The sequence below is a fragment of the Ostrea edulis genome, chromosome 1 (genome assembly GCF_947568905.1).
Source record: "Ostrea edulis chromosome 1, xbOstEdul1.1, whole genome shotgun sequence".
NCBI lineage: Eukaryota > Metazoa > Mollusca > Bivalvia > Ostreida > Ostreidae > Ostrea > Ostrea edulis.
Genome location: NC_079164.1, coordinates 75,699,303 through 75,723,870, shown reverse-complemented (window position 1 = coordinate 75,723,870; position 24,568 = coordinate 75,699,303). Strand labels below are relative to the sequence as shown.

Sequence of the window (24,568 nt, the reverse complement as noted above, 5' to 3'; positions counted from 1 at the left end):
AAGTGGTTCTGAAGAAGAAGTCGAAAATGTGAAAAGTTTACAGACAGACGGACAACAAACATTGGGTGATCAGAAAAGTTCACTTGAGCTTTCAGCTCAGGTGAGGTAAAACATCTTCTTTAATGTTATTGATACTAAACTGATTTCAAGTAAATACCAAGGTAGATATTTATAATGACTGAGCAGATAACCCTTTACCAAACTTTCAAAGTCCATGATCTTAGGGATCGGGGTTTTGGTATTAGAGTGGGGTCAATATATATATATATATGTGTGTGTGTGTGTGTGTGAATATATGCTATCTGAAATACATCTGTGTGCAGCATTGCAATGCTATATCAAGAACTGGTTCAATGTGAACTTTAAATCCTATACTGGATAGTGTACATATAATACATGATCGATCACTTCAAGTACAAGTTTCTAAAGCACAGGACGACAATGAAAGTCGAAATATCACAGAGGCCATGTTGGATTTTAGAGGTGAGGCAAAATATAGGCCTAAACACATTGTAGTGTCACTAAATTGTTATAAATATACTAGCTATCTGTTTTAATGATCAGTGACTTTAACAAGATAAGTTGGCTTATACTGATCATGAAAATGTCTTGAATTTTAAAAGTAGCCTAATCGTCTTTTTCAAATCAAAGGTTTTTGATTCGTTACCTTAACATAAGTTATCAATCAAAACATAGGTTTGGGACAGAGGATGACACAATAGGCGAAAATTAATCAGCCAATGAGATTATTTCTGGGATTGAGAATTATTCCAAATATTAAAACAATGGAGAAGCAGTCAAAAGTCACAAAGTTAAGCATAAACCACAGGCACTCGACGTTTTAAATATCCATGATAAAAAAAATTGTCTTCCTGTAAACATAATATACAGGAAGACAATTTTTTATGATAGATATTTAAAACGTTGAGTGTCTGTGGTGTCTCTATTTAACAATCAACGTGCGATTGTTTATGTCTACGTACAGACACTGGTAAGTAGTCTAGAATGTATTTTACTAATCCATCATATCATATACTCTTACAATTGCTCAGTTTTTGTTAAAATGTCACTACATTGATATTCTAGCACAAGAAAAACTCTACACATAAATTAATATTTCTTGGGTTTAGCCAATTTTTTAAAAAGAATCTTTATTTTCCCTAATCGGAGCTCCGTGCCATTTGAATACTAGTCTGGCGCATGCCTGACCCAATTTCCGCTACGTTAATGTATCGTAGCAGAAATTGGGTCAGGCATGCGACAGACTAGCTGATGCTATGCCATGCGTGTTTAGTTTCGTTTTCGACTGATTCTAAAAGCCGTTGTCTGATTGGCTCCACGCTACAGGCTGCAACACCAATCATATGCTCCCTCTCGAGTCCATATTTTGAATGGTGACTGATGTCAAGGGTTAGTGCGAGGTAACGAATCAATTATGACCCTTGACCTGTGAAGATGAGAAGTTATAAAAGATACCTAATTTTAGAGCTGACGTAATTATAATTGACTAAAGCGTACATTGTTTGTTTAAACTGGTTACATGTACCATATCTATTAAAGTTCACATCTGCATCCTATGATAATTTTTATTAACACTAAAATGAAAGGTTCTTTTATTTTTTATTTATTTTTATTTTTTTTTACAGTAAACTAATGTCATCCCGACATCAGAAATGCTTCAACCCCGGCGCAGTGTCCTGGACATCCTACTGTGTGACTCCTATAAAACTGCCCCCCCCCCCCCTTCCGAGAGTCTCTGCGAACTTTGCAATATAAATCTCTGTACTAACTGTGCAGGAAAACACCTGGAGGATTCATCTAGAAAACACCAAGTCATATTGTTCATAAAAAGTTCTGCTCCTAACTACCCAAAATGTCCGAAACAAGTCAAATCATTGAGTCAGCAGAAGCTATATCGTCTCCTCCAGTCAAACCAATGAAGTCAGCAGAAGCTGTATCGTCTCCTCCAGTCAAAACAGTGAAGTTACCAGAAGCTGTAACGTCTCCTCCAGTCAAAACAGTGAAGTCACCAGAAGCTGTAACGTCTCCTCCAGTCAAAACAGTGAAGTTACCAGAAGCTGTAACGTCTCCTCCAGTCAAAACAGTGAAGTCACCAGAAGCTGTAACGTCTCCTCCAGTCAAAACAATGAAGTCACCAGAAGCTGTATTGTCTCCTCCAGTCAAAACACTGCTTGATGAACCGCGACTCACCGCCACCATAGACACTGAATATCACAGACTTTACACTGTTAGCTGTGTCAATGAAGAACAAGTCTGGACAAGTGGGTATGGTAATATGAAGCTCCTCAACCTCCGAGGTAAACTATTGACATCAATACAAACCGAATACATGTATAGTATCGTACCAGTGGACATAGCAGTGACACGAGACGGAGATCTTGTTTATACTAACAATGTCTATAATACTGTAAACCTAGTAAAGAATAAAGAGATACAGACAGTGATCACACTACAGGGGTGGACACCTCAATACGTCAGCAGTACCTCCTCTAATGGTCTCCTGGTTACCATGTACTGTGATGATGGAGAAGAATCCAAAGTTGTGCGTTACTCTGGCTCCACAGAGACACAAACCATTCAGTTTGATGATCAGGGTCGTCCTCTCTATTCATCTGGTAATGGCGATAAATATATCAGTGAGAACAGGAACCTGGATATCTGTGTGGCTGACTATGACGCTAAAGCAGTCATAAAGGTGGTCAATCAGTCAGGAAAACTCCGATTCAGATACACTGGTCATCCCTCTAATACGGAGAAACCATTTAATGCACATGGCATCAATACAGACAGCCAGAGTCACATCCTGACGTCAGACAGTATCAACCACCGTATCCACATCCTAGATCAGGACGGACAGTTCCTCCGTTACATTCAGAACTGTAATTTAGACGAACCATGGGGTATAAGTGTGGACATCAGGGACAACCTCTTTGTGGCTGAGTGTTACACTGCTAAAGTGAAGAAAATCCAATATCTATAAACACAGTGTTAACTACACATCTCAACACTGTTAATTACATCTTTCAACAGTGTTAATTACAGCTCTGTGTGGATTACTGTGTTTTAAAATTACATCTACAAAAAAAAAACACCCCAAACACAAAACGTTAATTACATTCCTAAACACTGTGTATATAACAGCCGCATGTATTTAAACTGTGTATTGACACTGTACATGTGTGGTTTCTTTGTGTCTGATTGAATATTCTTTAAGTTAGTTATGTCTTCTATTGTTTTATTATTTTGAATTTTACATATAATAAACATTACTCTGTTTGTATATTATCTTTTAGTTTCAATGTACATGTATATACTATTACATAGATCAACATTAAAAGAACAGTCTTACATTAAAACCGAGGACTTAGTTTTTGTAGTTCAGTAAAAGTTAGATGCCTCAACGTCCATTCTTCATCGTAAATCTCCAGACTCGGGGTCACGATCTTCTGTTCATCGTCAATAACATCACAACTTGAATCTAAATATTCCTACAAACTCAACAGAGTCAACACAGACAAATAAAAATCATACCAAACTGAGTTCTCAAGAATTGTCTTCATTTCAGAATTTATTCATCCTAGGCATTTTACAATTTATTTCGGAAACGTACTGGAAAATCTAGCTCTGAACTACAATTGCCTGCGTTTTATAATCATTTTAAAAACTTGTCATCACTGTCTTCCTCTAATGTTCATATGAATTCACCTCAACCTTCTGATTATCAGGCATACCCTGAACTTAGTACTCCGATCACAAAAGAAGTTTCAAACATTATACGCACTCTGAAAAGAGAAAAGTCACCTGGAAATGATAACATCTTATAATTTTTAATGATGAATTAGTGGAATATCATGTTAAATCATTCAATGTTATATTTTCCTCAGGTTGTTTTCCCTTGTCATGGTCCGAAGGGGTAATCGTCCCTGTATTTAAAAAGGGAGATATACATAACTGTGATAATTATAGAGGTATTACTCTAGATATCATATCAGATCCTCAATTTGGTTTTAGAAAGGGTTATAGTACCACGGATGCAATATTTGTAATACATTCTCTAATAAACAGACATATATTGAAAGGTAAGAAATCATACTGTTGTTTCGTAGTCTACCAAAAGGCGTTCGATTCAGTAAATAGAAACATGTTGTTTTATAAACTGTCTCAATGTGGTATAGACTGTAAAATTAATGAATATCATTCGTTCGTTGTATGCAAATGTGAAGTCATGTGTAAAATATAAATTTCAATAGTAAGAATATTTTTCCTGTAATTATGGTTTAATGCAAGGAGAATTAATTGTCACCAATTCTATTTTCTCTATACGTGAATGATTTTGAAATGGAATTTATTAACACCTTATGTGTTCCAAAAGATGTCAGTGATATTGCTTTATTTCTCATAATGTATGCTGATGATACTGTACTTTTTTCAGATACAGTAGATGGTTTACAGAATATGTTGAATACTTTATTTACTTACATCTCGAAATGGAAACTTAATGTCAATACTAATAAAACAAATATTGTTGTTTTTAGAAAAGGTGGTAAAATGAAAAACTGTTATACATGGTGTTATGATAACGTACCTTTAGATGTGGTAGATCATTTTAACTACTTAGGAGTCACATTTAACGTCAATGGTAAATTTAACGTCAATGGTAAATTCAATAAAGCACAAAGTATTTCAGCTATGCAATGTAAAAAGAGTATGAGTATTCTGTTATCTACAATGAAGTCCTTGCACTTAAATGTCTCTACCAAGTTAAAATTATTCGACACATATGTGAGTAGTATTGCGAACTATAGTTGTAAAGTGTGGGGTTGTGTCCCTGCAAAAGAATTAGAAAGTGTACATTTGAATTTTTGTAAGAAAGTCCTAGGTGTTCAAAAATCTACAGCTTCGATGATGATTTATTCAGAATTAGGTAGATTTCCATTAGAGTTCGAGAGAAAATTTAGAACGGTAAAATATTTTTTCTAGCTAAGAAAACTGATAACTGTGTTTTAAGTAATATATATTCTGAAATGTTTAAACAATATCTTTTGAACCAAACACCAAGTGTTGGTTATCTACTGTAAGGGGTATGCTGTTTTCTGCTGGACTAGGGCATGTATGGTACGAAAATACTGTTAATGAAACTCTTGTGTTATTACAAGTACGGCAAAGGTTGAAGGATATATTTATACAAAATATGATTAGTTTTAATGATACCGAGATACAGGCGATTTAATAAAACCAATTATATATATGATAAAATCATTGTCATGAAAAAGCAGAAAAAGAAGGATGTTCTTGTGTTTTTTTTAACAGTACATGTACGTATAGAATTCAAAAATGTCATACGAGAGGCTAACATATTCAAATGTTTATATCACAACCCTATGGCAGCATTTCAGGAGGACAGGGTCCCTCCTTGTAGTGGGAACCTCTTACAAATTACCTGCATACAAAAAGTTTATTACAATTACAATAATATTTCATTATAGTTGTTTGTGATCAATTCAAACTTTTCAAAAACTCGTGGACATGGAGCATAAATTATAAATATGCATATACAACTCTTTTTAAAAAGTTTCACAGAAGAAAATAAATAGCATTTATTTGATACACTCACATATGCACACGCACGCATGCAGATACTAAATCATTATAATGAAATAACTCACTCGTTATAGCGAGATAACTCACTCCTTATAATAAAATAATTCACTCGTTACAACGAGATACTAACTCGTAATATTTAACGAGATAACTAATTCGTTATAACGAGATAATTAACTACCTTGTTATAACGATAGAATTCGTTATAACGAGATACTACATTTGTAATTTGTTATTACCAGATATCTAACTCGTTATAACGAGTTAGATTTTTTAAAATGAGCCAAGTCGGCTTTCGTACTTTCAGCCAAATTGCACGTGTCATCAAATTTTAACAGCCAATTGTTACACAGCACGACGTCGGGTAGGTATAAAAGGACTGAGCGGGTGAGTGCGTGTACTTCTAGGCGACAGGTATCATTGACATCAAATTGCAGGAGGAAAGCATGGAGTTTTTGAAAGTCCTCGTGGTCGTGTTGGTAGTTTTGCACGGTAAGACATTTTGTTTTGACTTTTCCATTGTGAATAATAATGAGATTTGAAATGTATCGACAAGTATTTCTGAACTCTAGTGAAAGAAATTATACCATTCCAACACGCACAGAATGGAGTGAACATATGCTAGTCTTCTTTGAATAATATATAGATTTGTGTTCACTACAACTGTCATATATTTTCACACAGGTTCGCTATCAAGGCCAGCGAGTTCTGAGGATGAACTACTTGTCATCGTCGGAAAACTAGAGAGACTCGCAGCAAGCTTAAGACAGTATGTAGTTGATGGAAGTAGGCCTGAGTATTCCATGAGGGGTATCGGACCACTGAGCGGGTCTAGGCCAGAATTTCATATCCCCGGTACCAGACCACTCGGACCTTGGGGGCTCGATAATGATGCACTTGACCACTCCTCTCCAAACAAATGGCTATACAAAGTGATTGAAAAGCTTCTGAAACCATATTTCCGCAGTTTCCCAAGAGGACCATATAAATGTAAGTACCGGTATATAGTTTTTGAAAAGCAAAGGTTCGCATTTAATGCTTTCAGATTTGGGTTCGTTAACTTGCATTTCAAAATTTCATTGACATCCCTTTAATTTTCAGTGGAGATGCCGTTAACACCACGTAATGTTGTTACAATGCTGAATGTGTGGTATAACGACGCTGACCAAATGATGCTCAAAGAACAGAGTTTTGTTAACGTTGCCAGAGAGCTCTTGGACGCCCATTTCCAGTGTGCAACGACAAGAGTCAACCAAATAGTTTTCTGTGAGTATAGCTATAGAGAATTGATATTTGACTTAAAACCGAAATATACTCTTAAATTTTAGTAGCTGTAATTTGATAAGTGCACGAGAATATCGCGCTGTATGGGAAGTGTTCCCAACCTGTTAGAGACGAAAAATATTGCGCAACATTATGATTTTGACAATTGCATTTGAGAAAACATTAACAAGTTAATTTTGGTCCATTTATGAATATTGGATGCAAGCATTTCATGCTTTGGAAATTTCTCGGCCAGGCGTTTTCTTTTTAGTGGTAAATCGGTCTACAATATGACAAACCGTAGCATTTTCAAACTGTACACATGAATGAAAAGCAGTGGTTAATCTTGGACTTAAAAGGGTTACAAAAATAGAACTTATTTCTCAACCTTATTAAAAGTTTGGAATATAAAATTTTATTGCATATTTAATTTCAATTATATTATTGACCTTTAATGAAATTTCATACACATTTTTTTGGGGGGGGGGGTGCAATCTTTGTCCTCTTGCTTTACAGTCTATATTGTCACAAAAACGGTTCTATACGGACTTTCATATACATGGAACTTTTCCTTATCCCAGATGTTTTCAAGGACCAAGTACGTACAATGGCCGATGATTGGAAAATTAACACTGGCGTGAGGAAAGTCTTAGAGAACTGGATATCGGACAAGGCCGTTGTGGACGACGTCACCCAGAAAATCGTTATGGCAGCGCACGGGGACATTATGGAACATATTGAATATTTCCAACTCCATGGTATATGTAAATCTTTGCTAATAAGATACTGTATAGATATATTTTGGTAAGCGTAATTGTCCTATTTATATTACAATGTTTTAAGATATCGTGGAATTCCTCGCAAAAATGAAAATGCTCATGTGGAAAGCTGAGCAGGATAACTGGACACCAGTCATGTTCGATGAGAAACTGAATCAACTTTTGACGGACAATGGCTTCGTCTTCCAATGTCCGAGTGTGCATGATCTATGGAAATCTCGAAAAAACATTGTTAGCCGTTTTGAACCGAGGTAACGCTGAAAGTTTACAACTAACAGTTTTCGTCCTATTACAATTCTATATTAGTAGATATCCGATTGACTAGTAAAAACAGCTTCCTTTATGAATCTGACAGCTGGGAAATTGTTTCAAAACTTAACTGAAAATGGCTTATATTTAAAACAGGTTGTCCGAAATCAAACCCTTCGCCGAGACGGAAGCTTGGCTAAAGAAAATCCTACCCACATACATCACTACAGATCCCACCCCCGCCATTACTGCCATCCTCCAGGTGTACGCGGACTACGCCAAGTCGGTCATGTTACACTTCGAACAAGTGGAGAAGCACGTGACCAGCGGAAAGACGACCGACATCACGAATTTTATATCCCAGTTTCTTAGTAAGGATTTAGATAGCATTGAATATATATATTGCACATGTACTGAGTTTACAATCATTCACGAACTTTAGCAGTTTGATTTTAAGGATATATGGAATTTAATGATTATGCATACAATTGCAGCACCACATCAACTCCAGTATTTGCAGTCCATCTTTGAATTCCTCAATTCAGGGGATAATCGCGACATCATGGGAATGGAACAAATGAGGAACGAAAATACCGGTAACGGACGTTCAACGTATACATGCAGCGAATTCAACGGGGAATGTAGATGAAACAGACGCCTGGACTGTATGACGTATCGACATGTGATGTCCAAACCATGTGAAAAGGGCTAATCCTTGCAGAAATCATTGACCCTTTTGTAGTGCTTTCAAAACCCTCTTTTGAACAATAAAATATCATACCAAACATGTGTTATTACTGAGCAAGAGTTTCTAGGCGAAGAAATCTTCAATGAAATATTAAGTTTCTTAATTTGCAAGGTTGGATAAATATGTAGTAAAACTTTATATTGTAATTGCATTGTATTGAATACATGTATTCTAGTAACCGCTTCTAACGGATGGTGCAGATGTTTATATGACCTTTTCTACTTAGTAAAGAATATTTAAAATGCAAGAATATCTACTTCTGCGTCCATTATAGGCAAATTATGTTTTGGTGCCAACAATCCTTTAAAGCTGAAATACGTACACATTTCTCGGCTTATCCGCCATATTTTGCACCTGAGTGATTCTCTGGCTGGACTACATCTCCGATAGTAATGCATATGGAATGAAAATTAAAACGTTTTAAAACATACATTGCTCAGAATTGCAAAAGATTGTATATTGGTAAAACGTGAAAATTTAGATAATTTTGACCAAAATGCGAAAAAAAACTTTGGTATTTGCAATTTATAGAAATCTGTAAATAAGAGTTGGGCAAAAGTATAGGTTGTATTGGCAAACGAGATCATTATAAGGACCATATAGAATTTGCGAATTGTTTAACTAGAATGTTTGAAACCCCTGTACGTAACATTACTTTGTTTGCCAGTAGCTTGCCTCGATTTAAAAACTTTATCATACGCAGAACAAGCTCTTGGGTATCGAATAGGTTGAGATATATATAAACGCCGTATGCAGGTGATGATCATAGCCGTTTCACAAAACTATCATATCTTAAGATAATCTTAAGATATCAATGTCCCCTTCAAAGGGGGGATAATCACAAAAATGCAAAAATAGTGTGGGGTCATTTAAAAATCTTCTCAAGAACCACTGGACCAGAAGAGTTGAAATTTATGACAGCTTCCTGATTCAAGTTTGTTAAAATCATGGCCCATGGGAATCAAAGTTTTACATACAAAGAAATAGGGAAAATCTTTAAAAATCTTAACTACTGGGCCAGTTAAGTGGAAATTTACATGAAAGCTTTCTGACATAGAGCAGATTCAAGTTTCTTAAAATCATGACCCCGGGGAGTAAGTTGAGGCGACAATGGGGGATAAAAGTTTTACATACTGTACAAATATATGGGAAAAATCTTCTTCTCAAGAACCACTGAGCCAGAAAAGCTGAGATTTACATACAAGCTTCCTGACATAGTGCAAATTCAAGTTTGTGAAACTCATGACCCCTGGGGTTAGGATGGGGCCACAATAGGCGATCAAAGTTTTACATAACTAATAAATAGAAAAAACATCTTTTAAAAAATTAAGAAGTTTACATTTGCACAAAAGCTTCCTGACATAGTGCAGATTGAAGTTTGATGGTCGCTGGGGGTAAGATGGGGCCACAGTAGGGGATCAAAATTTTACATACAAATATATAGGGAAAATCATTAAAAATCTTCTTAACAATCACTGGCCAGAAAAGTTTACATTTACATGAAAGCTTCATGAAATAGTGCATATTCAATTTTGTAAACACCATGGCCCCCGAGAGTAGGTTGGGCCCACAATAGGGATAAAAGTTTTAAATGCGAATAGGAAAAATCTTTAAATATGAGTAAGGTGACTCAGGTGAGCGATGCGGCCCATGGGCCTCTTGTTTATTCAACTTAGAGAAAATATAAACTGCCTTCAGATTATAAATGATTTTTTGCAGGTTATCAATCATCACTAAGCCACTGTATCTCATTCTTCGAATACTTTAGCTGAAGAAAATGAAATTGAGGATGTTTATATAGAATTTTTTTTAGAGACATTCTAAACGAAAAGTCAGTTATTTCAATAGAACAGAACGATAACACGTATTGGCAGTCTTTGTCATGGCTTTACTTAATAAAAACATATTTCCAATTCAACGATAATGCTCATATCAATACAAACCATCAGTATGTATATCATACACACTCTGCAATGAAATGCATGATCTACAACGACTTCTGGATAGTAATGTTGTAGCATCAATAGTCTATGCATGTTTGAGTCAATCAATCAATAATTCACTCAATATTTTCAATCAATCAATCAATATTTCAATCCACCAATGTGTCAATCAATCAATATATCAATCAATAATTCATTCAATATTTTCAATCAATCAATCAATATTTCAATCCACCAATGTGTCAATCAATCAATATTTTCAATCAATCAAATATTTCAATCCACCAATGTGTCAATCAATAAATATATCAATCAATCATTCAATGTCAGTAAGCCCAATTATTGGCCACGGACCTGGACTGAAACAAAATCTGTGGCAGGCTTGGCAAAATTCGGCCATATGTCTTCATGTATGTTTAAGAACATACATGAAGACATCCGCCACAAGCGGGCAAAATTTTGCTCGAGCCATGACAGGGAGACTGCTTATCAAATAGTATTTAGGTTAAGGAAATATTCTAGCGTTTCTTTGGACAATGCTGAGCAATCCATCCCAGATAGTGTTTAAAAACATAACATGAGCAATATCAGACAATACATACTGTGTCTGTGAAATTTGGAAGAGCATTGTTGAAGACCTAGGTATTTTATGTATTCGGCATTGTGTGATGTTACGAATGGAGCTAAATATTTGATAATACTCGTACGTGCGTTGTCTGCTGCAATATTGAGAACGTATGTGTATAGTAACGCCTGGGGAGGATCTGGGACGATATGAACCGAGTTTGTGGAAGAAGTTTGTAAATAGGCATCCTGGCAATAGTTAATTTCAGAAATTTTTGCAATCTAGCCAATGGCGTTGTACCAATACGGCCCCCCTCCCCAATTAATTAATATAACATCAGGCTTGCCCCTTTGTGCAACAATAGGCTCCACCTCCTTCCACACCATACCACTCTTACCACACTAAAAAGATGTGCTGTAGTAAATCCATATACGGCGGGCAGGATAATGGAAGAGGCAATAATCCAGACAGTAGTATTGAATTAGGACGCACAATATTGCAGGTATACTTAAAAATTTGAATTTTTAGGCTCTGATATAGGCATTAAATGATTGACATTTCCATCTGCCTCTAGCCTAATTTCGTGTTGGGGATCTAGACCGATGAATTCAATAGGCCTGTGCAATAATGATGCAGGTTGATATTTTGTGAGCGGTTTGGCATTAAGGTGGCAGTAAAATGGGCCACGTGATTGGTCTAATGGACAAAAAATTGTGCATGTGCTTGAACAATGAATCTGCTCGTGAGTTGAGTGAAATGTGTAACATAGAACCCCTATTGCATTAATGTTTTGAGCCAGTTATAACAACGAAATATGTACATCGCCTATTGATACGTGATTGTACAATAGTGTAGGAGCGGCATGACTAGCAACAACCCGCAACAATGCAAAAATTGCCAACTGAAATGCGGTGGGAAACGTGGCGGCTTCGTATGAACTTGAACTATTGGTAGGATAGATATACGAAGAGTGATAGGGAAACGGGCATGCTTTACTAGGTTCAGCCTAATGAATCCCTGTAGGATTGAGCTTACTATGAAGGTTTTGTGTTGTCAATACCGCCCTCTAACTGAATTTTATAACTAATGCACCTAGCCGTTGAAAACGATACTTAGGTGGTACTTAAGAAAGCAATATAGTTGATACACTGGTGAACTGGTGGGGGCCAACATAGCTGGAATTCATATTTGGTATGAAAGGTTGAAGAGAGTTTATGCCCATTTGATAAGTTGATGCTGTGTGGTTTAAAGCATGGGCCTTTAAAGTGATGATCGCAACATTTGAGGTCAATGGATCCATAATTCACTGAATATTTTTAATCAAACAATGAATATTTAAATGTACCAGTGTGTATGTAGCAATGTGTCTGGTTTTTCACTGATTTGAAGGGTTACCTGGTAGGAAACCTAGGATTGCATATATACATGAGCCATAACCCAGCATCAATGGAACCAAAGGAGGTTGAGGGATTTTGTTGTTGTTGGCCTGAACACCTATCGTACTCGAGCCGGTTAGAACTAGTTACGATCATGTGCTATGCGAATGGCATAAATATATTTTTTAGATGCCCTGGATGTCAGAAGGGTGCCTAGCTAAATATATACTTGCGAATATCAAAAATCCGTCTATGGAGTTATGAATCATGGGAATTTTATGTTTGATGATGGGTTCGAGAACTAATTGACCTTGTATGATTGAAAATTTGTGCGTATCATGGTTGTTGTGTGATTGTGAATTCAAGAGTTAAAATAAATTGACATAATGCTTTGCCCAAATTTTATCTTTGATGGCTTGAGAAACGTGAGCCCCAAGTTCATCAGTAATGCTTGTAATAACAAGATGTGTTTGTAAAACATACATGTATATGCCCCCATGGTGCAAAATTGAAAACGGGTATACACGTGCCTAATTTGATTGATAGTAGTATCACCAATTCGAAATAGAGCAGACAATATCTTCCAATGTCAGGAGTGGATTGACCAAGTGACCAAATATCAATGGGGGGGTCATCTAATTCTTATGCTGTACCAGATTTGGTGTCAGTAAAGCGAAGAACTCTTAAAATTAGGAAACAAGTAAACCATTGACCACGTGACCTCAAAATCAATAGGGGTCATCTTCTCCTTAAGATGTACCAAATTTGATGTCTGTCAAGCAAAGTGTTCTCAAGATATTGATTGGACAATATATTTCTATGTCCAGTTTGACCACTGACCTTTGGCCATGTGACCTCAAAATCAAGGGGGGTCATCTCCTGAAGATGCACCAGTGTACCAAATTTGATGTCTGTCAAGCAAAGGGTTGTCTAGATATTAAGTGGTCAATATATACATATGTCCAGTTTGACCCTTGGCCTTTAACCATGTGACTTAAAATCAAGAGGGGTCATCTTCTGATGATGTACCAGTGTACCAAGTCTGATGTCTGTCAAGCAAAGGGTTCTCTAGACATTGAGTGGTCAGTATATAATTTCTATGTCCTGTTTGACCCTTGACCATGTGACCTCAAAATCAATAGGGGTTATCTACTCTTTGGGATGTGTTTGATGTCTGTCAAGCAAAGGGTTCTCAAGATATTGAGCAGACTAGGTATTCCTATGTCCAGAGAAGATTGACCCTTGACCAGAAAAACAATAGGGGTCCTCGTCAACTCATAACCAAGTTAACAACTCCCGTATGAAATATCATTACGATGAAGTAATTGGTGATATTGAGCGGGCAACACGTAGTCTGCCAACCATCAGGTGAAAACTAATATATGCCCCTCTTGCTTGAAAAGGGGGGGGGGGGGGGCTCATAATATTATATTATAACGAATAACCATTAAGCACGCACACAATAAAATTGATACAGCGTGTTATTAAAGTAGTAAATGGAAATTACCATAGCATTAAGGCAGGTAATATCAAAACAATGCTAGCAAAACATCAATAATATGAAATAAAATTACGAAAATTATAAACATGCTGTGCGTTAAGAAAGGGGATTTTCACCTGTTATGAAGGGTGTCGCCGGTGGCTGTGTGCACGTGGGTGCGGTGGTTTCCGCGATTAGGCTGGGAGGCTGCCTTTGTGATTAAATGATAGCTGTGTCCTATATGCCCATCTGATTCTCCTCTTGGGGTTGACTTGTTGTCGGACGGGGCTGAATCCGGGTTGGAATTGCAGGGGTCAGATTCTGTGTGGGCAATGACCGAAGAGCTGGATGTTGTGCCGGTCTAGCGTAAGGCGATTTAGATGGTCGCTTGGTACGTCGCAACATTTTCTACGAAGTTGAACAATATTATCAGAGGAATAATATGAATCAGCACGTGTTGTCGGGTTAGCTAGGCCTAAATATAAACATTACGATCTTACAGACAAGTTTAAAAATAAACAAAATTAATGCTTAAATATTACAGTAGATGTATGGGAATAGAATAGCAACCCTTAAAGAGTTAATTCAATAATATCAAAAGAACCGACCATGATGCCATACACAGCGTGTACAATGTGGCGGTAGAGATGAAGCGAGTCGCCTTGTAAAACCCATGAAGAAAAACGTTAAGCTGTCAAATTAATTATTCAAATTAGTTGCTACTTTTTTCTTAATTTTTGTCAGATTAGCAGGACTAATACCATTCATGCCAACCTTTGTGAACCAGTACATCGGCAGTGATTGAAACTCGATCGCTGTAAAAGTTAGACACGCAGGGCTGACTGTTTGTAAAAGTTGTCAGCTCTGCCAAAGGCTTACTAGCCCTGAGGAAATAACTGCCATTTTTAAAATCAGTAAAGGACGGCGTGCCTTATTCCTTTCTACCATATAGATTGTATTCAAATCTTAATATACAGTAAAATATGCATTAATGAATTAAATAAAGTCCTTGAAAAAAAACCATACGGTCATGAACTTTGATTTTATGCGGGGGTGCTTCAAAAGTAGGGAGTAAAAATTTCAGAATTTCAAAGGAAAAAATGGGAAAATTCCCCTGTACAATAAAAAAGTATGAAAGCAAGAAGATATTACAAATATGTAATATTAGAAATCATTCTTAAAAATGCAGATCGTCAGTTTTTCTTCCTACTAAATAATGATATGGAGTTAGAAAAAGATTTATCATTTAATCATCATATGCTGTTCCAAGGGTGATGTCAAAGTATATAATGAATTATATGAACTATCTCACAGATATAGAGCTCAGTACTGGAGCTTGAACCGACGGCTTTATGATATATTTAGTGTGTACGTGGTCTTTTGTTTCCTTTTTCTTCTCATTTCACAACCTTTAACCTTTTATGATAACAAAAGAGTGTAGATTTTTTGTTGTATATACGTACGACAGTTTGATTCATGGCACAACTTGTACGGATTTAGTTTTATGCGCAGAAGCACGAAATCCGTCGTCCTTGAAGAGATTCAGTTCCTTGGCTTGTTACAACTTCGTTACCGGTACGATATCTAAATTTTATTAGCGGCAATTTCAACACGTCCCGTCGGGCGTCTATATACCATGGAGTTTGTTCGCCTGTGGCACAATTTGTGCGTCTCGGGCGGTCGGACACACGGCGATTTCCCATACTGACCTAGGTCTGCCACTTTCGTCGATCAGAAGTCTTCTGTGCTGTTTGTGTGCTGGAATTATACGATCACTGGGTAAAAGTTTCTTTTTGTCTAAATAAGATTGTGGGGGGGAAATGAAATACGATCCAAACACGCTTTCCCCACCTTACCTTTAATCAAGCATTTATATAGCTCTGCTATATTTATTGTTTTCCCAACATTTTTCTAGAATAGTTCATTTATTTTCTTCCTTACAAAACCCTGTTCGTTTGGAATTCCGAGAATGTTCCTTTATCAGATAGTGGCGGATCCAAGTCTTTTCCGAAGGAGTGTGACCCAAGGTAGTATATCTTTTCTGCCAAAAAGTGACTGCATACTCTAAAATGGCAAAAGAGACCAAAATGATTCAGGAAAAGGGAGGAGAGCAACCTCCGTAGTCTCCTCTAGACCTGCCAGTGGATCTATCTTTACATGCAAATTATCTTAAAAAGTTTATCAGAAAAATAATGCGGACCATCTAAATAAATTTCGCTAACATGTCGGTACAAATTTAGAACTTATTTGTACACGGTGAATAACCTCCTATCCGTTTTAGTTATTCATCTAAATATGAAATAATAATGTTGGTCTTGTCCAAATATCTCTGCCGAGAATCACAAACGTGTGTCACCAACTGGTCATTCCCGAGGCACCACAACAGATGTCGGCTGCACACCTTGCATGTTCTGATTCACATGTGTCTTAAAGACTTGGTGTTAAAATCTACTATTTACCATACTGTTTGAATAGTGTCCAGTTGGACAAAAGTTAATTAAGTCTAATTGACATTTAACTACAAGTTAGCACTATATATAAGTGTTCAAGTTATTAACTGGCAATTAGTTAACTGTCAGTTAAAGTTAACTAACCTGAATATTCTTTGAATAACTATCTTATTTTCAAAACAGTTGCCGGCTTACTTTTACTATTTAAGGTTGGTCGATCCTCATGTGACTTATCAATATTAATGGTTGAAAGTGGAAAAACTGTATTAATTTCCACTCAATATAGTTAAATTTAATTAATGACCAACGAAAATGTGTATGTTGCCACATATTTTAAGATGTCAGACATACAAAAACAGAAGTATATGTTAACATCAGAAAATCACATATCTTCGTTATAACGAATAATCAAAATAAATTTTTAAAAAAACTTGTTGAAATCACAAATTTTAAAAGTTAACATTAAAGAAGCATTCTGAGAGTATTGCATGGCAATACATAGTCCCCTATCGGTTGCAAAAATTACTGTACCACACCAATATTCAAAGTTCATTATGAAGGTTATGGTAAAAGGAAAAATTGGGGAACCAGGATAGGAATGGTTGGAAATAAACTACTATTCGAGTAGAGACTAGACCAGGAAAAAAGACAAATTTATAATTAAGTTTAGGTCTTTAACCAAGTCAATAAACTGTGACATGTAGGTGATCATGGATAATTTAGCTATATTATTGTATTACTATGCTAGAAGTTTTAATGAGTGTAGTACTCTTATCTACAGAGATAAGAAACTTGGATGTAAACTAACAATTCATGCGATAGTCCAAGGGCCATAATCTAATGAAAAATCAACGGACCGAGATGAAATTCGAACTTGATCTGTAACTTGTTATCAATATGGCTAAGCAATGTACCAAATATCAAATGAAAAACTGATAATTCATGCTATTTTTCTGAGTCCAAGGGCCGTAACTAAGTAAAAAATCAACGGACTGGCACCAAATTCAAACTTGATCTGCAACTTGTTATGGCAAAGAAACGTACCAAATATAAAATAAATATCTGCAAGAACAGAGAAAAAAGTGCGGAAAACTGGACTGACGAACAGACAGACAGACGAACGGACATACCGCAAACCCGAAGTCCCTTTCGACTTCGTAGGCAGGGGACTAAAAAAAAACTGCTAATTCATAAATCTGTACATGTATAATAGACATACAGTAGAGGGAATACCAGTAAGGAGTTATGCGCTTGACGATGTTTTTTAAAAATTATAAATGATTGATTATCTATGGAAAATATAAACTTACTCAGTATCAATAGTTTACCATATTGTTATGCCCCCGAGATCGAAGATCGGGGGGCATATTGTCTTTGTCCTGTCTGTCATTCTGTCATTGTCATTTTGTAATTCTGTAATTTGTCATTCTCTCTGAAACTTTAACCTTGCTAATAACTTTTGAACAGTAAGTGATAGAGCTTTGATATTTCACATGAGTATTTCTTGTGACAAGACCTTTCCGTGAGTACCAACATTTTTTACCCCGTGACCTTAACCTTGGAGTTTGACCTACTTTTTGAAAACTTTAACCTTGCTAATAACTTTTGAACAGTAAGCGATAGAGCTTTGATATTTCACATGAGTATTCCTTGTGACAAGACCTTTCCGTGAGTACCAACATTTTTGACCCCCTGACCTTGACCTTGGAGTTTGATCTACTTTTTGAAAACTTTAACCTTGCTAATAAATTTTGAACAGTAAGAGATAGAGCTTTGATATTTCAAATGAGTATTCCTTGTGACAAGACCTTTCCGTGGGTACCAACATTTTTGACCCCGTGACATTGACGTTTGACCTACTTTTTGAAAACTTTAACCTTGCTAATAACTTTTGAACAGTAAGAGATAGAGTTTTGATATTTCACATGAGTATTCCTTGTTACAAGATCTTTCCGTTGGTATTGGACCTTTTGACCTTGACATTTGACCTACTTTAATTTTTTTTTTTTTACATTGGTCATAACTTCTAAATGGTAAATATTAGAGCTTTCACATTGTACATGAGCATTTCTTTTGACAAGATCTTTCTACTGGTACCAAGATATTTGCCCTTGTGACCTTGGCCATCTTCGGAATTGGCCATTATCGGGGGTATTTGTGTTTCACAAACACATCTTGTTTATTTTATGCAGTGAATAAAATTCCTTTGAAAAATATATTTCTATTATGTGCAAATTTTCATTTACTAAAGACTTTGGCAAAAACCTATGACATCACACGAGGATCGATCAACCTTAAATAATTTTTCTGAATTATTCTGAAATTGAATTAAAAAAAATAAAGTTGTGGTTGCAAATTGCTCACTACTTTGTATCCTTTTCGTCATTTTTTTTTTTAAATTAAGGTATTCAATGTATAACGACCATATTTCATATCTAGTTAATGGATGGTGGGATTTTTGTAATAATGATATCATTTTGAAAGGTTCATCAAATAAAATTAATAACTTTTGATAACATGTCGGTATACATTTGAACTTATTTGTGCATGGATACTAACCTCCTATCCTTATTCAAGCTTTGAATTGTTCATTACTTAATTTGTATCCTTTTAGTCGTTTTTTTTAAAAATTAAAAACAATTTTTAGGGAAATTTGATAAACTCTGTTTACCTGATCAAGATATAGGGCTTACGGTGGGTATGACCGGTCGACAGGGGCATGCTTACTCCTCCTAGGCACCTGATCCAACCTCTGGTGTATCCAGGGGTCCTAATAATTGTAAACTTTAGTTTAATATCTCAATCTGTGGATAATGTATTTACTCTTTTTGTTGACATCTTGGAAGTTCTTGACGGGTTCTTCACTGTAAATTATGAATAAATGGAGATTTTTCAACATTAAATTGACATGAGTTTTACCTTCGCCTGTGTTTACGCAACTTCCGAGATATCAGCTCTTCTTTGATGGAGGTACGTTCAGTGTTCTGTTGAACGCTTGGGTCGGTACAAGATGTACATGTATGCATATACTATAGACTAGCTATGTAAATACGGATAAAGGTAGTGAAAGTGTAAATTTTGTTTTTATCAGCCTTTGGTATACATTACACTGACCATATCAAGAATAATATTTGTTTGAATTAGGCCATTAAATTAGATATGAAGTTTTTTTTACTTCCTCCTCTGCACGAGTGATATTTTAATCAAAGAAAAATGGTGATCATCGATTTTTGTTTGAGCTAATTCATTTTTAAATACTAATAAACTTACTAATATTGTGTGTCCCTGCAGATTAGGTCGTTGCATGACGTCTGATAATCGGCCTTAAGGCAATATATGAAAGCAGCGATAAGCATTTGTACCCACCGCGTGTAGACGATAGTATGTTTTGCGTCTCACTGTGCGTAAGAGTTCCACAAAGGGAAAGAACTATTAGGCAACTCAGAAATTGCGTATTATCCCGAGACATTGTAAAAGTAAGCAATTTTATACCATATACAAAAGAAGATTTTTACAACAATACATAATTTGACGATTCGAACATTACCAGCAGCTAGTACATTTGTTGTAAGTAATATGGCTACATTCTGGATGTCTCATTTGCAAACAGAAGTTAACAAAACCTTTTCCCCGATTGAAATTTATCTATAACGATATTGAAATACATGTAGTTTTATTTTGTACAGATCTACAGTATGCGGATTATTTTCGTTTTGTTGCTGTGTTTGGTGTCGCTAGAGGTCGCTCTGGCTAGAGGTCTTGAAATTCCGATTGAAGCTAGAAGTTCTCCCTTTTGTCCATGCCCCAAGATCCTTCGTCCGGTCTGTGGAAATGACGGGTTTACGTACAATAACGCATGCTTAATGGAATGCGTGTGAGTAATTCAATGTGACAAGTGTTATGATAATTTTACCTCGTGGTCGGATATCATAATATTCGAACATGTGCGTATGACCTGTCGCTGGGACCATAAACTTAGGCCACTACTTCACTTTTGTTCTAAGTCCCACTTTTTCGCTCTCTATTTTTTCCCTAAAGATTAGTTTATAGTGTAGTGTTTAATGTTCCTCTCGAGAATTTTTCACTCATATGGAGACATCACCATTGCCAGGAAAGGACGGAATTCAGGCCAATGCTCGGCACGTACGGCCTTTGAGCAGGGAGGGATATTTGTCCTGCCACACCTGCTGTGACACGGGCCTCGGTTTTTGCGGTCTCATCGGAAATGAGGTCCCCCGATATAATCGCCTCTTACATAAATAATGCACGACATGCAAGGGGTACTGAGGGCCTATTCTAACTCGGGCCCCCTAAAGGTAAAACTTAGATCAAAAGTGAGTGTTAGAGTTTCATGGCTCCTGTCCCGGGGCTGTACAATACATGTACAAGTTTGAATGATATCCATGTATTAAATGGCAGTTTGTAGTCTAGTCGCTCATGACCATCTCCTTTCTTTAAAAAAAAATATATCCTATATATGAAAAAGTGTGCACCCTACCATGACCCGAGGGAAAAATTTAACATGTATGGATTTATCATCATTTGCATTTTCAGAGGTGCTAAGGCTGCGGAGGATTCTTTATCGTGTTGTAGATGTAAGAGAATGTACAATCCCGTGTGTGGGACTGACGGCAGATCTTACGGAAATAGGTGTACTGCCAGCTGCAAGTAAGGCCATCATTAAAAATATTTTTGTTTGATGTACTCCGACCCACATTTTTCAAGGTGGGTCGGTAGGTAGGTGTTTTTGTTTGTTTGTTTTTTAATGTCATGAAATTTTTTAATATTTAGTTTTAAATTAAGGAGAATTTTCTATTTTTCAAGGGAACCAAAAAAAAAAAAAAATGAAATTTAAAATTGCTGAAAAAAATGATCGGGTTGGAGCAAATTTGACGGGTCGGTCGGAGTACATCAAACAAATCAATTTTTATTTTTTGCCTATAAGTCTTAACAAGTTTACTCTTACTCCTCAAATTGAATTGTAATTGTTACCCTGAACATACAATGCTCTTTTTCATAGGGGTGTCCGGGTGTTAAATAAGGGCGAATGTCCGCGACCTATACTGTGCACGGCAGACTACAGACCCGTGTGCGGCGTGGATGGGGTAACCTATGGAAACGCTTGCGGTGCTCAAGCAGCGTAAGTTCTTTTTAAACGTGAAAGTAGTCTACAACCATCAAACCAGTTTCTTAACTTATCCCAATAACTGGAGAATATGGCAAGCTCCAGTCAGCTCAGTATATTCCGTTACGCTACAACTCCAATATCATTCGTAGGGGAAAGTAGTCCTGGAGAATTGACACTGTACGGAGTTTGGAGAATATGGGGTGTTGCTATAACGCGGAATGGAAAATGAAACGGAAGACGGAACGGAAAATATTGTATGCAATAATGTTTTGAGGAGGTCAGTATTTTGCAAACTAAAAGTTTTATCATGAACAAGGAAAGCAGAAATTACAGAGAGAGTGGGAAGTCATCCACAGAATCAACCGTTTCATATACTTCATACTAATGCATAAGTATTTTTGAATCATTAACTTGCCATGAAAAATATTCATAAAGAAGAAAAAAATAATCATACTGAAAAAGACTTGAATTTTTAAATTTCATATCCAATGAAGAAATGCCCCCCCCCCCCCCCCCCCCCCCCCCCGAAAACAACAGTAAAAGTTAAAATAATTTTTTCAACAATTTCCCCCAAACATAGCCTTCTTATTTTATTATCGAACGTGTTTTTATTCGTAATTTAGTTCTTCACCTGGCGTAATACATGTATTTATTTATGTATCACATCAAATTTTAAAGCGAACGAGCCCGGTGTGTATAAAGGATATGGGATGAGTTTATGTGAAAGTTCGTACATTTTCTGACATCCTACAGATTAGTGTTGAACCCGAAGAGATACAGCGGGAAAGAAACATTGAAACAGAACCAATGAAAACTAGGGTGAAGTTTACAACCCATAGTATGAGAAATTTACAGATATGAAATAGCTAAAAGACTAACAGACAATTTATGCTTGAATGGAAATAAAAGGTCATCTCATTATTAATCTAAATGTTAAGATACAATCATTTAGATTTTTAAAAATGTTAGAAGTCCTCCCTATTTAGGATTGAAGTGCTGTGCACAGTCACAAAGTCTCTGTACGTGTGTCCTTTCCATTCTCTACCCATAGGTATCGCTGCTTGCTAACACATCTGCTAATGCCGACATTTCCAAATTTTTGTAAAATGCTTTGTAAATTCTTATACAGACGTTTAACTTCGCTAAAATCAATTTATGATGCAGAATTTTAAGATAAAATTGTTTTACTGCTTGTAAATTCCCGCATTTTAAATTTTGATCATAATAAAGTATTTCCTTCCGACTTATGATGTTATCTTAGCTACATTAATCATTCTAATTCTTAAATTCTGTTCCATTTTCCGTTCCGTTCCGCGTTTTAGCAACACCCGAGAATATGCACGTGCATGTATGTAATTTACACGAAACCATATGATCTTTTAACTGACGTGTCCTCAGGGTCGCATGAGAAATTCATAGCGTGTTTGTTTGTTGTTTTTCTACAGGAATGTTGAAATTGCTTCTGAGGGAGAATGTGCTAAAGTTTGTCCCTGCCCTCGTATTTACAGACCTGTCTGTGGAGTTAACGGGAAAACCTACAGTAATAAGTGCGCTGCTGATTGCGAGTAAGTGATTTACCACGTCTTGTCCATCAGCTGTTTAATGTAGCTGGTAAGTTTACATGCAATGCTCTTTTTTTCTTGCATAGAAATGTAAAGATTGCATCCCAAGGGAAATGCCCATGCGCCTGTCCGTACAATTTGAAACCCGTGTGTGGTGTCGACGGCAAGACTTACCCTAATGAGTGTACCGCAAAGTGCGAGTGAGTAGAACTAGATTTAATCGCCCAGAAATTTAATTTTTCGTTTAAGAAATTTATTTAAAAAGAAGTTTAATTTCATTTTATTTAAAAAGAAGTTTAATTTCATTTGGTACTGCCGTAAAATGGCTGAAATATTGCCAAAACGGCGTAAAACCCCAATCAATCAATCAATCATTTTGTACAGTGGAGTGACAGTAGCCTCTGAAGGAAAATGCCCTTGCATCTGTACGTTAGATTACAATCCGGTCTGTGGAAATGGGAAAACTTACCCTAATGCGTGCACAGCTAATTGCGAGTATGTACCATGCTTCTTGTATAGATTACACTGTTGTTTCACTATAAACACTGAAGTTCTGATACTTCATTGTTCAATGATGTGTTCGTATGTTTTTCTACTTTTTAAATAGTTTTGTAATGTACTACTTTGTGAAGGAAATATGTTTATATTGAATTGCTCATATTTCATTTCTAACAGTGGAGTGAATGTCGTTTCCCTGGGAAAGTGCCGTTGCATCTGTACGTCGAATTACAAACCGGTCTGCGGAGATGATGGGAAAAATTACTCTAATGCGTGTTCAGCTAAATGCAAGTATGTGTCATATTTTAACGGCCTCATCAACCAATGTTCAACATAAATTGTACCTACTGTCAATATTATAAATGTCAATATTAATTTTGACATCACAATTCAAAACTAAAACATTGTTACAATGTCGTTGTGCCTTCTTAATACAAGGCTTCCTATCTATATTTTATTAGACCACATAGCCGGAAGTATAAATCATTGGGTTTTTTTTCATCATGATCGTACAACCGAGGTTGTTGTACATGTATATACATTTTGTATATAACTAACACACTTGTATTTATATTTTCTTCAGGGGTGTGACTATTGCCAAGCAAGGGAGATGCTAACGTAATGGAGGACAGAGGACCAATTCACATTCACAACTAATTGTCTTAGGAGGACCAATCTAGTCATTAAAACATTTTAAAATTTATTCAGTTATGTTCTTCATTTGTTTTTTATCTTGAACGCAAGTGACCTATTGCAAATGCCTGTCCAGTATTGTCCGCATTTTTACACAACTTGGTCAGAGTCTGAGGAGAATGAAAGATCTGGTGTGCAATAAAAAGTTTGCTATCGCAAATACACTTTTGGATATCTTAAAAAGAACGTGATGAATACTTAAGCTATTATTG

The 24,568-nt window shown here is 36.2% G+C and overlaps 2 protein-coding genes across 3 annotated transcripts; both read left to right on the top strand.

Moving 5' to 3' along the window:
• Positions 1-5,964: 5,964 nt before the first annotated feature.
• On the top strand, positions 5,965-8,698 carry LOC125681063 (uncharacterized). The gene is made up of 7 exons (XM_048920975.2): positions 5,965-6,114; positions 6,307-6,612; positions 6,724-6,888; positions 7,467-7,643; positions 7,729-7,915; positions 8,070-8,284; positions 8,408-8,698. Exons 1-7 carry the CDS (start codon positions 6,069-6,071, stop codon positions 8,560-8,562), a joined length of 1,251 nt encoding a protein of 416 aa, XP_048776932.2. The 5' UTR covers positions 5,965-6,068; the 3' UTR covers positions 8,563-8,698.
• A 12,355-nt stretch (positions 8,699-21,053) lies between these two features.
• Positions 21,054-24,366, top strand: LOC125664849 (serine protease inhibitor dipetalogastin-like). 2 transcript variants are annotated; one of them, XM_056160769.1, is made up of 7 exons: positions 21,054-21,143; positions 21,496-21,615; positions 23,049-23,168; positions 23,252-23,365; positions 23,550-23,660; positions 23,841-23,954; positions 24,247-24,366. In XM_056160769.1, the coding sequence occupies exons 1-7, from the start codon at positions 21,079-21,081 to the stop codon at positions 24,278-24,280; spliced, it is 678 nt and encodes a 225-aa protein (XP_056016744.1). In that variant the 5' UTR covers positions 21,054-21,078; the 3' UTR covers positions 24,281-24,366. The 2 variants fall into 2 exon arrangements, with proteins under 2 accessions (XP_056016744.1, XP_048753604.1); XM_048897647.2 differs by lacking the exon at positions 23,550-23,660.
• The last annotated feature ends 202 nt before the right edge of the window (positions 24,367-24,568 follow it).